The sequence below is a fragment of the Electrona antarctica genome (genome assembly GCF_951216825.1).
Source record: "Electrona antarctica genome assembly, chromosome: 14".
Classification (NCBI taxonomy): domain Eukaryota; kingdom Metazoa; phylum Chordata; class Actinopteri; order Myctophiformes; family Myctophidae; genus Electrona; species Electrona antarctica.
In genome coordinates, this window is record NC_136795.1 from 40,177,874 (window position 1) to 40,193,548 (window position 15,675).

At 41.2% G+C, this 15,675-nt stretch overlaps 2 protein-coding genes across 2 annotated transcripts; one reads left to right on the plus strand and one right to left on the minus strand.

The window, feature by feature from the left end:
* The first annotated feature begins 2,596 nt into the window (after nt 1–2,596).
* Nucleotides 2,597–11,603, plus strand: cdip1 (cell death-inducing p53 target 1). The gene is made up of 5 exons (XM_079521057.1): nt 2,597–2,751; nt 5,508–5,663; nt 6,787–6,954; nt 7,825–8,101; nt 9,255–11,603. The coding sequence occupies exons 2-5, from the start codon at nt 5,579–5,581 to the stop codon at nt 9,364–9,366; spliced, it is 642 nt and encodes a 213-aa protein (XP_079377183.1). The 5' UTR covers nt 2,597–2,751; nt 5,508–5,578; the 3' UTR covers nt 9,367–11,603.
* Nucleotides 11,600–15,539, minus strand: polr3k (polymerase (RNA) III (DNA directed) polypeptide K). Its single transcript, XM_079521058.1, has 3 exons — nt 15,193–15,539; nt 12,181–12,268; nt 11,600–11,914 (listed from the first exon to the last, which is right to left on the minus strand). The coding sequence occupies exons 1-3, from the start codon at nt 15,301–15,303 to the stop codon at nt 11,787–11,789; spliced, it is 327 nt and encodes a 108-aa protein (XP_079377184.1). The 5' UTR covers nt 15,304–15,539; the 3' UTR covers nt 11,600–11,786.
* Between the last annotated feature and the right edge of the window lie 136 nt (nt 15,540–15,675).

Genomic DNA, 15,675 nt, shown 5'->3' on the forward strand with positions numbered 1-15,675 from the left:
TAACCTCTGGTAATCTCCGACACCTTTGGACCAAGCACGCACACTCCCAGGCAGCAGTAGGCCAAAGAAGAACCTACAGACTAGCCTGGCTAATAAGCCAGACTAATATCACACAACACTGTCGCGGTATATCAGTCTGGGCTGGCTCCACTTGGATTTCATTTCCCGGGGAACATTTTCTCTTTGACGCAATTGGTCAGAGCTACTGTCAGTCAAAAGTCTCAAGCATTGAACGTCACTGTACCAAAGCCCGCCTATATTGCATACCGTGTCCCGATTGGTCCGACCTGTTCTCTGCTGTAGGAAAGAGGCGTGCTACTGAGCCTCGCCAGACCGTAATCCGCTGGTAGGCAACTTTTTTTTGCCAACGGCTGATTCGGTCTGGTTTATTAACCAGGCTACCTACAGACTACAGTACATCGCAAATTCTTCTCGTATGGTGGTGCTATAGAGCGTCGCAGTCCCGCCTCCTACCCTGGACCAGGAAATGATTCTCCGTTCATTTTCCTCATAGACATTTCAGAAAGTATTTTTTTAAAGACGTTTACGCCGCGGACAAAGCCAACTCGAGTCGTGAGAAATCATGACAACAAACACAATTTTTTGGGCCGAACAAATAATTAGAAAGAAGAAAAAAACGGCAGTTTACAACACTTTTTTTGTTGTTTTTCTTCTTTGTAATTATTTGTTTGGTCCAAAATATTGTTTGTGTTGTCATGAGTTGTCACGACTCGAGTTGGCTTTGTCCGCGGCGTAACCGTCTTTAAATAAATACTTTAAGAAATGTCTATGGGAAAAATGCATTGGGTTTCATTTCCTGGTCCATGGTAGGGGGCGGGACTGCAACGCTCTATAGCAGCCCTCTTGCACTTCATGTTTTGGCCTATAAATACCCTTGAACCATAATAGGTCATACAATCAAAAATATTTTTCCTGGATGGATGCCTTGGATTATGACTGTTGTTCTAGTAAGTACGCACTGACTCCTCAATTATCAATTGACACCAGACACCAATGACGTATGGCACTAGAACGTGGTTCTACGACCTAGCCTTGGTACCCAGGCTTTTATTTTTGTTTGCATTATTGAAGACCTTATGTTATGCAAAGTAACCAGGGAGGCACTCACACGCTGACACTACATTTGATAGCTCATACGTCTCACATACATCTCACAGGCACACATGGGGCAGCGGTGGCCGAACGGTTTGCGGAGCGGTCTTGTTATCGGAAGGTCGCCAGTTCAAATCCCCGGACCGGCACGTTCAAATTACCACCGCTGAAGTGCCCTTGAGCAAGGCATTGAACCCCTACCATGAAATGTTCTATGAGCAGGGTCTGGCTGTAAACAAGCATCTCGAGCTTAGTCCATTCACCCTGGGTAAACAAAGAACTTTGCTTTGCTTTTGCCATCACCAAATTGGGATGACACTCAATTGTGAAAAGTTGCACCATTAAGGCACCAATGTAACTTGCAACTACTTGTAAGCATTATCCCCAATGGCAGTTGCAAGGAGTTGCATTGTTGTGCACTGGCCTTAATGGTCTCTAATGGTACAACTTTTCGCAACTGACTGTGTTTTGTTGCAAGGAGTTGTGAGTCTCAGTCTTGTGACTAGTTGCATTGGTGCAGTTTGGCCATTAGTTGTACAAACTTGACACCCCACCCCCCAGCTTCCTCATGTGTTGACAGCTGCACACACCATCACCAGCCCTGGGTACGGTAGGGAACCCTGCCTGGCAGAGATATGCACTCCAAGGCCACTAATAGCAGCCAGCCATGTCAAGAGACCATAGGTGGGGGCGACCTGCGACCATCTGACTCATTCTATTCTAGGGTGTCCCTTAATTATGACCCGAGAGAGGTCTGGATATGGTTCATGATATCGATGCACAAGATCATAAATGTACTATTTGGCCCTACCATTCAATGCTTTATAAATGCATGTATGTATTCTGAAATCAATTTGTTGTCGCACACGCACACGCACACACACACACACACACACACACACACACACGCACACGCACACGCACACACACACACACACACACACACACACACACACACACACACACACACACACACACACACACATACACATACATACATACAGTATACATACATACATACATACCAGTGTAAAGATCTATAGGCCTATATTCAGTGGTGGAAAATGTACTCACATTTTTTGAATTAAAGTAAAAGTTTTAAAACCGCAAGGTTTTAAAAGCGGCTAATTTATGTTTTGTTATAATACGAATACCATAATCAAAATCTACAAAGTAGATTAAAGGTGTCATATAATTGTAGTGGAGTAAAAGTGCAATATTTGCAATGCGGATCTAGGGGTTAACCGTTTTGCTGGATCCTCCTGGAACTTTCGTGGATGGAAAAAAAAAGAAAAGAAATCCCCTTTCAGCTTTACAAAAGACTGAGCTAGAATAATGATACCAAGGAGATATGCGTGACGTCACCGGCATGCGGAAGTGCTAGTTCTGACTCACAACAACAACAACACATGGAGGGGCAGGGCCTCTTCCAAATAGTTTGTGATGTCACTGTCGAAACCTCGGCGCATCTCTGCTGTGTGTGTGTGTGTAGTTCCCAGAATCCCAGTTAGTAGCGCTCGTTCGTTGAGGCGGATGTTGACTCTTGTTATTACTTAGGAGGCTAAACGGAGCTAACGCGACGTCGGAACATTTCAGTTCGACCGACGGTCCGCTTGGTTATAACTGCGCTCATAGCAGGTAAATAAACAACGCAGCGTTTCATTGCATGGCGGGCAGCGTTATTACATCTCGATTGTTTTTGTATTTTTAGACCGAGTTTAGCTTTAATGATATCATCAATGTGATATGACAAGCCTTTAAAACGAACCTTGTTGCTAACGCTCTAGCTAGCTTAGCTAACGTTAGAATTAACTACACTGTAATAATACCCCCTCATGCAATTTGTAACTCCCGAGACGAGAGAGATGACAAATGTAACCGTCCTCACGGGTCCATTTGGTTAACGTTTGTTGTTTGCACGCTCTTGAGTGTACATCAAAATAACTGTTAATGAATCTGTAGGCATCAAATACCAGCTGTTTTGTTCTGTTGTGCTTTTAAAACGACGATCAGCTGATGTCACCACTCACCAGCTGTCAACTGGTGATCAATGCGTGTCTGACAGATCCATCATGTACTGAATGCTAACGTTAGCCACCAGCATTACGTCATGTATTTATTCATCGTGGGAAATTGACTGTATAGTGTGGACTTTGACACTACTACTAACAGTGTTGAGCTGGATAATCTTATCTGTGTAAAAATAACCAACATATTAGCTGGGTTAATAACATTAGCATTCGTTTCAGAATGTCTCGCAGTCAGAGAATGATCAATGTATTGATTGACCATTCTCTGTATAGTAGTGGAGATTGAGAAGATCGATAAATCGAACAGCTGCTCACTCCCAGCGTTTAATGTTACATTTACAACACAAAGGTGGATTATTGTCAAGTATGCTTTGCAGAGGAGGTGGATTAAGTATACTGTACTTTGTTTTTTGCCATATGGTTTATGAGTAGCAGCATTTGTGACAGCTGATCTAAAAGCTGTAAACCACTGCCAGACTGGCAAACATGGTGGTTATCTATTAAGTGATTATTCTGATTGGATTAGTTCTGTCCCAGTGTGCCTTCATTTGATGAGATCCCACAACTTGAGATGTATAAGCAAACTAATGGATTTAACCCATTTAGACCTGAGGACGATTCTACAAATGTCTTCTAAATCCTGACAGTTTTTTGAAAAACCCATGTTTCTATGTCAGTCATTCTCAAACTATGTCATATCAAGGACCCCCAAGATTATTATGTAATTGGCTGCTGACCCCCATCTGAAAATATGTTGTTCCAGGGACCACCCCCAGAAGCAAAGATTTGAGTTAAAAACGTTGGCTCTGAAAGAATATTATATTCAAAGATTTGCACTACATTTTTCATGATTGTTTTGAGTGGTGCAACCACTCCCTTACAGAGCTATGTGTGTGTGTGGGTGGGTGGGTGCCTGCCTGGCTGGGTGGGTGCCTGCCTAGCTGGGTATATGAGCACGGAAACAGCATGGTTGTTTTTCACCACATGTGCGCAACCTAACACACACACAAACACACATGCACATATTAACTGTATATATGATGATTTTGGGTGTGACAGTACAGTAGAGGGAACGGCACACGGTAACTGTCATTTCTCAACCGTTTCGGTTGAGAAATGGTTGAGAAATGTTGAGAAATGGTTTCGGTTGAGAAATGGTTGAGAAATGGTTCCCCCACACTCCGTGTGTGGGGGAACCATTTCTCACCACTCACTTCACGGGTGTGATTTATTCAAAAATAGCAGACCTACAAGCTCGTAGGGAAATGAATTTACTCTTTATTAGGCAGCACACTGTTTATTATTCCCACTGTATTATTATATAGCAGTGGTTTTCAAACACTTTTTCATACCAATGTCCACGAACCACCATTTTGATGACGAGATTTAGCCTCTCAGACCCAAAACTTAGAATATTTTGTTGTCGTTGGATAAGATCTTGTCCACAATGCCATGCTGTATTGATGTTGGTACCATAGGAGAGATAACAGGCAAACGTTGATCAAAAATAACAATTATTCTACATTCTCTAATTTTGTAGACTTCTTGTAAATTAAGTAATGCAGACGTTTAACAATAATGTAGCTCTTGAGAGCGTAAAATGAAACCAAATGGACCCTTAAGGGTCCATAAGGGTGCATTTGGTTCCAGGTGGGGACCACCCCCTCAAGGACCACTGGTTGAAAACCGGACACTAGGTTCATTTTGCACTGTTTTGGCATAGTGCCAGATGTATACTCACTGGCACGATGCCATGTTTTGCCACTCAACATTCATGGTCGGACGGTCTCGGTTACACAATTAAATGTATCTGCTGGCAGCAGACTTACTAAAAGGAAAGTATGTGTGAGCATTTCATGGTTATGATCTATTAGATAAGGCCATCAAACTAATGTGTTCTTCTACTTGTCAAAGATGGGTTCAGGAATCTTATTGTCATGTTTTCTGCTACTTCATTTTTTTAAAGGAGAAATGTAATTTTGGATTACTCTATAAATAAAATGGCTTCTACTGCCAGCCAAACCATATAAAGACCAGGAGAGAAGTCATTATCTAGATTAGAACAATGCTATTCAAAATCGGTTCCGGGGACCACAAAGGTTTCTGAAACTGAAAGGGTCCATTTGTAAAAGGGTCCATTTGTACATTTTCAGAGTTAAATAAACTCTGCGGATTTTACAGTGTAGATTGGGGTCACAATAAAAAAAAAGTATATATCAAAGTGGGGGTTCAGCAGTGCATGTCGGATATTTGGTGTGTCGGATCTGCATGTGCAATTGTGCATCCCATTTTCACGAAGATGTTGAAACATTTTGGTGACTGTTGTTTGAGGGTAATGAGCTGTGATTTTCTTTTCTCTCTCAGAGACAGTGAGTCTGAGGACCCCTGTGTGAGCTCCCTCCCCAGCCCCTCCCCTGTTTCGAGATCCGGCCAGCATGTCCAGTGACCCCCCTCCTCCTTACCCAGGAGGCCCGAGCGCCCCACTCATCGAGGAGAAGACTGGTCAAGTTGCTGCCTCTGGTAATAATGTTACAACAACCACTACTGTAATGCCCCTTGGGGTTTATGTCCCACAAGCTTTATTGGGAATGTTCAAGAGCCTGATATTATTATTGTTGTTATTATTATTATATTAGATATGGTCTAATATGAAAAAAAGAACATCCCACTGATATTGCAATGTGGAAAAATGTCATAGATTTTCTTTCCCAAATATGTAATTACAGACAGTACATGGTGCTGTTACAGTGTACAGTGCACTGGGACCAGTGTGGTCCCAGTGAAGCTTCTACGGTGTACAAAGTGTTTGATTAGGCCTGGGCAATTAACTGATAAATCGAATGCGACATTTAGAACCTCTAATTGACCAAAGAAGGTGTATAAATAAAACATAATAATGAATCAGAAAATTCACAATTTTGGGATATCATGTGTGTGGTTGCCCCGATGTCGTGGTTTTGCGGCCTTGGGAGTCCAAGGAATCCGTTCTTGTGTGCAGTTAGGAGTCCCCAAAGTAATAGTTGATTTTTTAGCTTGTCAAAATATGATTTTTAACAATGTGTACTGTAGCTCTCTAAGTACAATATGATGATGATGATGTCTGATCATGATGATGTATTGACCCACATGACGTCACAGGGGCGGAATAATAAATAGGCAAACCTTTTCGTGTTAGTCTATAACTTATTAGCTCAAGACTCAAATAGAAATGTGACATTTGCCCCGGACCCAAACTAGTGAAAATAACAGATCTACAAGCTCACGACGTGTCGCTTCGCACCGCGTCATGAGCTTGCAGATCTGCCATTTTCACTAGGCCTACTTCTTAAACATTTTTTTTCAACTTTCAGCTTTTGTGTTTTTCTTTTAAAACCTTTTAGAATAATGATTAATAACAAGATTTAGGGAAAACTAAATAAGGGGATATTTACTCACGAGCCACAAAAATCGGTCCACAACCCACTTATGGGTCCTGACCCACTGTTTGGGAACTAGTGCTCTATAAATAGTCGGGCAATTACTATAGACTGGTTGCAGCCAGGGCAACCACACTAATGATGACATGGCAAAGGTTTGAAAAAATGTCAATCAATATTGATTTAAATGGATCCAGTGACATGTTTAGATGTGCTTCATGTTTCAGATGTAGCTCCCGTGAGAACGGGTCCTCCACAGGGACAGCCCTTGCCTCCAGAATATGGTCCACCCCCGTATGAGGCGTCGCCAGGCTTCGCGTCGCCAGGCTTCCTGCCCCCACATGTCCCAGGGGACGGACCCATGCCCATGCCTATGACCATGCCCATGCCACCAGGTGCTGTTGCTTTCCTGCTGCTGTGCATTTTGTACAGACTTGTGAATTCCAAAGCCTGATTGCGACATCGCAGTTACTATGAAAACCAGCAGGAAGCTGTCACGCACTTCCTGTTAACAGGAAGCAGGCACACTTTCCTGTTAACGCTTCCTGTTACTCTCTTGCGCACACACACACACACACGCACGCACGCACGCACGCGCACACTAGTGTTAAGCCAGTTCAGTTGTGGTAGATCAGATCAATTGATGTCTAGCACACATGAAACTCTGTTACTCTCTTGCCTGTTAACACTGTTAACATCTTACACCTCCTACAGACACTTTATGTAACTACACCTGTAATTTGTGTTAAGCCCTTTTCGTCTTACTGGTTTATTTATACTTTGTTGTGTCGCATGCCAAAAAAGATCCTAGATCTGGCACGATCTGGCTTTTTTTTCCAGCACACAACACCGGCGTACAACAGAATATAAAATAAGCATAACGGCATGCAAGTGTGATCAATTCAGTACAGTTTGGGATTAAAACTTAAACTTTGTAAAATAAATTGCAGTAGTTATAGACAGTAGATATGAAGAATGCCAGCACTCATTGTATGTCCTTTTACATGATTTTATTTACCTCTGAGACTGAAAAACGTACGCGTTTCGGCCTGTATGGCCTTCCTCAGCGTAGTTAGACAGCAAACAGAGCAATTACATAATGTGTGTGGGTGTTCTGAACAATGCCAACCAAAAGGTTGAATGCCATAAAAGAAAATGTGCACAAGATGAACAAGTGTGTAAAAAAAAGGAGAAAAAACTCTTTCAAATATTACATGTATCTATACAAATTTACACGCTAAAATGTGTATTTCACTTACCCGCAGGCGGCTTCTACCCTCCACCCGGACAGTTTGTCCATCCCGTGCCAGGACAGTTCGGCCCTGGTCCCAGTCACTTTAGCCATATGGGAGGCCACACAGCCACCACCGTCCTGGCGCCCCCGGGGACCTCCACCACCGTCACGGTCCTCCAGGGGGAGATGTTCCAGTCCACGCCAGTGCAGACCGTGTGTCCACACTGCCAGCAGGCCATCATCACCCGGATCACCCACGACGTCGGCCTCATGAATACACTCTTCTGCCTCTTTTGTTTCTTTGTGGGGTAAGTGCTGGCAGGCCTGTTATCAATAATACATAATCGCCTGATCGCAATTATGAGATAGTTGCAATTACTTGATGAATGGGTGAACAGGGATGAGCTTGTGAGTAGGTGTGATGGCCCTTTAGTCCTATGTGCCCTATTTCACTTGTTTATGACAGCCTCTTTTTAATTTGCAGGTCTTACGCCCATCTATACTATCCTTGCACTGTCATGTGCACAGTTTGCTCATATTATTTGCACACGTGTGTACACATGTACTAGCAGTATGTGGTCCAAAGTATACTACGGGCTTAAAAACATACAGTATGTGACAGCGGCCCTGTAGTGGTCTTTTATTAGCATATTATAGCATATTATATTATTTTATATTTATTTTCTTACCAGTTTAAAATTCAGATAATCTTTTCAAACTGGTGTCCCTATTTTGTCCTTACTATTTATAGGTGAAATTCCTCCAGCTTGTAGATTGTCTATTTTTGCACGACACTATTGTTCGACTACCGGTCAGTGTAATCTAGGGCATACTGTATAAGTGGTTAACCAGGGCTTAAGTGGTTAACCATTTACTCTACTCTCCTTGACCTTAAGTGTTTAACAACGTAGGTCCTATATTACACTTTGGCTATTCAAAAACAGCTGATCAGCGTCACATTGCTGCACGCCGTCTTTGTGCTGGTTCAGTATCACTTTAAATGTGGTTAAACATGCGTGCCTGTCCCGATACCGTTTTATTGTGGCGTGACTAAGTCAGAAATGAAATAAACGTGTAATAATAGGCCTATCTCACAGCCCGCTTTCCACGCCCACTTCCGGTAGATAGTGGTGTCATTTAACATTAGCATTTACACGTTTTTTTCTCTGGAGAATCTAAGTACATTTTCTAATGTAAAAATGTGACAGACCAATATTATTATGAAGCAAACAAGATGGTAAATCAGCTCGAACAGATAGAACAAACCTTACCTTGAGAAAACAAAAGTTGTAGACTTCTTAAATAACCTCTGTTAACATGTAGTGTCTATGGAGTGACGTCACGCTATCACCACTAGCCCCGAAAGGGGGCGTAAAAAGGGGGCGGGGAAATTCTGTGAGATAGGCTTATTGGCATGTTACATGCTTACAATCCTCATTTGTTTCTGTTCTTCTACTCCAGGTGTGACCTTGGCTGCTGTTTGATTCCCTGTCTGATTGATGATCTGAAGGACGTGACACACAGCTGTCCCTACTGTAAGGGCTACATCTACACATACAAGCGTATATGCTAACCACGGACGGCTGTATGCTACGGAGACATGTATATGCACACATTCAAAAAAAACTCAAAGCTCCTCCCTGCTAATAGTGATGGCTTTTTTCGGTTTGCGCTCTGTGTTGCTTTTTAAAAAGATTACGTCCCCCCCTCCTCCCCGTCCCCCCTCCTCCAACTTAATTTTAGATGCAGCTTAATCATGAAGTTCACTCTGTATTTACTGTATATACACCTTTTTAGCGTTATACATTTTATGCATTGAAATGTACAAACCTCACTACACTGGACATTAATGAAATCGACGGCAGTAAAAACGGCCACTATGAAGATTGGCTAGTTTAGTTGTAGTCATGTACTGTCTGGAAGGAAAAAATACAGATGCCTGGAAATACTGTACTGTAGGTGGGGAAAAAACGTTACAGAATATTATGCATTTAGGAGGGAATATTAGTTTGCAGAAGGCCTCACTCTAGCTGGGGAAAGCTGTGAAAATTGTCACTTTATTTTAGTTGAAGTCATGTCAATCTGTGAATCTAGCTGAGAAGCACACTTAAACAAGTCAACATTTGCAGGGTCAGTATTTTAGTTTGTATTTATTTTTTAATTCTATCCATAATTTCAATGTTAATATTAAGAACTTTGTTACAGATTTTGTCTATGTCTGATTATTTGTGTTCTAAATAATTTAATATTTTCTTTATTCTAAATAGTGTCTCCTCCTTTGAATGTCGGTTAATTAAACAATCATGTAGCTTCTTATAGAGGGTATGCATAAAGTGAGTGGCATAGTGAGTTTAACGTTGTTTAATGCAATCAGATAGGACTTTTCTATTTGGATGTATGGGCCAGAAAGTAGTTTTTTTTTTTTGCCACCAAGTAGGCGTTCCCCATAACGTCCGGGTATGATGAGGTTGTCACGTGCATACCCTCTATTGTGAAGTAAATGAGAACTAATTTGCCTGCTGGGAATTAATGTTTAATTTTTGTATCTCTTGGGCTGAAGTCAGGTGATTTCAGATACTGTTACACAATACACTTTGCCCAACATTGTACTTTGTTTTGATAATAAAGCAACCTTGTGTATTCTTTTGAAATCCATATTTCCCCAAATGCTCAATTCTCATTGCTACAATATAATAATTTATCTGAAAGACAGATCTAAAAATTAAAAACAATTGCTCATCTCTTAAATTAAGACTTGGAAGCATCTACTCTGTACAAAAAAAAACTGCATATGAAACTAAAGGGCTTGATATACTGTACTTTAATAGCGAGTATATCTACAAGGTCAATGTGAGCTTGTAGATTACATCAGCTCGGAATGAGACCCAGTTGGTTCATATGCATTTGTTCAGGATAAACAGGAGTGAGGTGTTCCTGATAGATTGTATTTGCTCGTGTTGGAGGGTGTCATAGTGAGAGTGAACATCAGAACACCCTGCATGACATCGCCGTAATCTTGTCCCCCTCGTCACACTGGCCATATGTCCAGTCTGCTGAGATTCCTGTGTCAAGCTGTATCGTCTCATTGCACCATTTTAAAATAGCTTATCCTTCCCTTACACATGATAATGTTGGCTGATGATTGTTTAGCGCCTGAGTGAATAGGTAGGTAGTTTAGAAAAAAGGAATTGTATGTTAGCAAACGATGTACTTGTACCAGTGGCAACATCATAATGCACTATAGGCCTTCCCTGTATCCCTACTAATGACATCATCCCTTCAAGACTACTTCAATGCTCAGATGCATGTTAGAGAACACCAAAAGCAAAAATACAGGTACATGGCTATGTCTTGACTGCAAGTACTGTAAATGCTATAACATTCAAGTAAGACCGGAGTAGACAAAAACACCATTTGTTAAATATTGAAATGACACATTTGGAACATATTCTGTATGGTCAGCATGTCCATCAACCACAACCCCCCCCCCCCCCCCCATGAGATGCAGAGTATGTCTGCATGAACAGTTAACTAATGAATTTCTCACCGGCTGGTTCCGATTGTGCTCCAGGAACCTTTTTCAAAAACGTGACTTGAGGCTTGTGTGAGAGAAAACAAAAAAACAAAACTGTACAATCTTGAGTTGAAGGATTGCATTGTACTTTTAATACGAAGCATTGTACGCTATTGTGGATAGCTATGATCTGCATTGCTCTTTAAATGTCTGTGATGTGTAACTATGTAAATCAAGATTTGTTTGACTGTTGCATACAGGTACTATTTTATCAATAAAAATCATGACATGATTAAGATTTTCCATTGAAATGCATCTTTAATATTATTTTACATTCTCAATACAAAAGTGCAAAGCCCATTTAAATAATAAAAATATCAATGGGAAAATCAAAAGTAAAGGAGAACATTTGTAAGTAATTATGGGACATTTGCAATAAGCTAAGCATGTTCCAAAGGAAAGTAATATGTGGTACGGTATCAATGTCTCCATCGGTGGCCACACTGGGCATTGCAGCATTTAAAGAATATTGTCATAGGTTCATCTGCCGATCTGGTCTGAATCTGCATGAAGTATGCCCGAGCATGTTCACACTTTGGACATTTTTCTGTAAAACACAAAAACGTGTTACTCTGGCGCTCAAAATTATTCTACGAATGTATACTAGGAAACCGGCTGGGTCGCAAAGGCTTGGCTAATGGTGTGTGTATATAATGGCAAATAAACAGGGTTTTCAAGTATTTTTTCTCATACACATGAAATGCAAACACCATTTATGCCTACATTTGGCAGACTTTCAGCTGTTGGAGATGTGAAGCTACAACAATCTATTTCTGACAGTAGGCCTAATTACCATGTACCACATAGACCTACCTGCAGTAGAATCTACATTTTCCCAGGCCGCAGCTCCACCCAGAACATCATCCACCTCTTTAAGTTTGGGATATTTCCTGTTGTTTACCTGTAAGCGAAAACACCTTTGTCAAGCACCTGTGTGAAGCTATCGGACGGGAGCGCCCGGCACCGCTGACCTAGCGGTCCAGGGCAGCGTGTCGCGGGTTCAAATCCCGATCCCGGTGACCTTTGCCGTGTGTAATTTCCCAGTATCTCTCCCCGTTTCCTGTCCATCTCCACCGTGTCCTAAGGCAGAACATCCCCCCCCCACACACATAGTATCTTTCTTGTAATGCTGTGGACATATTATGGACATGTATTTATCTTTCTTGTAAAGATTTAATTCACATTCACATGTCTACGGTAGATTTTTGAGTGGTGCAACCATAGGGTGCAGCCACTCCAATGCCCAGCTTTGTCCGTCCCTGGCTGTGTCCCTGACTCCCTATGTATGTATGTATGTATGTATGTATGTACAGTGATGTAAATATGTTTTCAATGTAATGCGTCCCGGGATGCAGGGATGGTCTTTTAGATGAGTCCCAGGGACATTTTATGAGTCCCACTTCAACAACATATTTTGCCATTTTTACAAATTGCAGCATTTAACTCCCATTTAATTTTATGTGGTTATATTCATGTAGGAAACAGAAGAAGAAATGATTATTATAACTAAATCTAGCAAAATATTGCATGTTTTTTTACGTGTATTATTTTGACTGTACATTCTGAGTACAGTAGTGCATCCCTTGGATGCAGAGGTCGTTGTTTTATTGCGTCCCTTAACTATAAACTGCATTTTGGGATGCAAAATGCACCCTATTTTAATCTCTGTATGTATGTATGTGTGTGTGTGTGTGTGTGTGTGTGTGTATGTATGTATGTATGTATGTTTAGGGTACCAACAGGTTACCAACAGTGGTTGCACCACTCACTTCAGACAGGTCTGATTTTATGAAAGAAAAACCTTGCCAGATAGAGTATAATTCAAGATGTCCGTACAGCTGCCATGTTGGTGAGTTTAACGTTGTTTATATTCTGTTTGGATGTAGGGGCTGTCAATGGTTGGTGATTCAACATATTAAAATCAGACCTGTCTGAAGTGAGCGGTGCCCCCTGTTGGTACCCTAAACATACATACATACATACATACATACATACAGTGAATAGGCAGGTTGCCCTTCACTGGTAACCTTACATTGGATTTTAAATATATGAAGGTATTGTAGGCTGGGATTTTACAAAAAAGCCCCCCTTTTAAATACATACATACATACAGACATACATACATACATACATACATACATACATATAAGGTATGCCATCTGGTGGCTAATGAACCAAACACATTCTCAGAAGTTGAAGCAGTTTTAGAGGACCCACTTTTAGGCCAGTGCAACAGAGCATGCTTTTGCCTTTTTTAAAACCTTACCCATTTTAACCAAATACATACATACATACATACATACATACATACATACATACATACATACATACATACATACATACATACATACATACATACATACATACATACATACATACATACATACATACATACATACATACATACATACATACATACATACATACATACATACATACCCCTTTCAGGACCCTCTGTTACCTTTTCTGAATTTTGGACGGCGGTAGCCTAGCCCTAGGGTCCATCGGTTATTCCACTATCCATAGGACGCAGATTTACATACTCTCTGTTCACGGAGACCTGCGCCGTCGCTTGAGTGTTGTTGGTGAGATGTTTCAAAGATGCATAAAAGTTGAAGTTGAAGTTTTGGCTTCCCTGAAATTCTCTCTACCACACATCCCATGTCCCGCCTCCCACGACACAACAGCATCCTGCATGTACGCGGTCGGCCAATCAGAGGCAGTAACTAGGACGTGCAGCTAGCCAGTCTCGGTGCGGGAGGCGGTACAATGGGAAGTCAACAAGGAAGTCAAGGAAGAGAGAGAAGTTCAGCGAAGCAAAATTTAAAAAAAAAGATTAAAAATACTTAAACGGCCACTCTGATTAGCGCTCTTTCGCACACATTTCCGTTATCTCCTATAGCTGTGTTATGCATCTTTGAAACATCTCACCAACACTCAAGCGACGGCGCAGGTCTCCGTGAACAGAGTATGTAAATCTGCGTCCTGTATAGCTATACAGAAAGCCAAGGGAGTATCACTGTAACTTATCTAGTGTACAGTGCCTGGGAACAAGGCGTTATGTACACTATATACTATTGATTGATTGATTGATTGATTGAAATATTTATTAACAGTTTGCAGAATTACAGTACATTTTAAGCACAAACTCAATACAAAGACTGTTAACTGTGAGTGGACAACCCAATTAAGCATTAAACTTGTTTACAAGAGGGTCCACCTTGTTCAATTCATCAAAACATTTAGAGACGTACAAATAGACACTTCTATATATAGTCAAAGAACAACAGGAATTCATCATAAGGGAGGTAAAAAGGGAAAATAAACATATACAGTAAGGGGAAAAAGGGGGTGGGCGGTGGGGGGGATTCAGATTTTACGGAGGCCAGTTTTGAATTGCAGCCATCCGTAGGTGCCCTTTGAGAGCGGTTTTGAAGGAGTCAAGGGATTCGCATGTCTTAATGACTGTTGGTAGGGCGTTCCACATTTTGGTGGCATAGGAGCGAAAAGAATTTAGTCCCTTGTTTGTGCCGAATCTGGGTTGTACATGGTTCGTTGCACTTCCTCTGGTGTGTACATTACTATGTAATGTATATAGTACATTTGTACTGATGTTGCAGCCTTATTAGTTACTGAGGCACTAGTACACTGTCTCTGCATTGCGTTTACCTTGTAAGTCTGGTTTAAAAGAGTCTGCTAATTGTGCTAACATGTACACATCACAGAGACAACTGATGCCCGATGCTTTTACAATAGTTTGGATTTAACTCAACAGTTGATAATAACCTTACCAATGTGGACAGGGATGATGACGTGTATATTTACCTTTCTTGTAATGTTGTGGACATATGGACATGTGTTGCAGGCGAATCTCATGCACTTCTGTCCCTCCTCGACAATCAAAACATTTCCACATGTTGGGCAGAAAAGAAGCATTCTACCTTCAGAATCTGTTACACTATCCCCAAAACAGAATCTCGATGCAACATTCCATGTATGGTGGTTATCATTCACTGGATTTCTCGTTTGAAGTATTTTAAGAAGATGTTTGTGATCTGAAGTGAAGAGCAGCGTGATGGAAATTAAAACTAAAACTCAGGCAGGTCCGGCTTCTTTTCCGGTCCGGGTGGAAACGTGTTGACGTCCAATAATTCCCTTTGACGTAAATCGACAGCCGCCCAGCGCCCACATAAATGCCAATGAATAAGAACTGAAATTGTAACAGTAAACAATAGTAATTTATTCATCAATTATATATATATATTTTTTTTAAAGTATTATATTTTGGGAAAAGGTAACATTCCACAA

Excerpts from the sequence above, each read along its gene's own strand:
- cdip1 (XM_079521057.1), top strand. The coding sequence starts at position 5,579 with ATGTCCAGTGACCCCCCTCCTCCTTACCCAGGAGGCCCGAGCGCCCCA. Across the intron at positions 6,955-7,824 it reads GACCATGCCCATGCCACCAG|GCGGCTTCTACCCTCCACCC; the intron begins GTGCTGTTGCTT and ends ACTTACCCGCAG. Across the intron at positions 8,102-9,254 it reads CTCTTTTGTTTCTTTGTGGG|GTGTGACCTTGGCTGCTGTT; the intron begins GTAAGTGCTGGC and ends CTTCTACTCCAG.
- polr3k (XM_079521058.1), bottom strand. The coding sequence starts at position 15,303 with ATGCTTCTTTTCTGCCCAACATGTGGAAATGTTTTGATTGTCGAGGAG. Across the intron at positions 12,269-15,192 it reads TCCACAACATTACAAGAAAG|GTAAACAACAGGAAATATCC; the intron begins GTAAATATACAC and ends TTTCGCTTACAG. Across the intron at positions 11,915-12,180 it reads AAATGTAGATTCTACTGCAG|AAAAATGTCCAAAGTGTGAA; the intron begins GTAGGTCTATGT and ends TGTGTTTTACAG.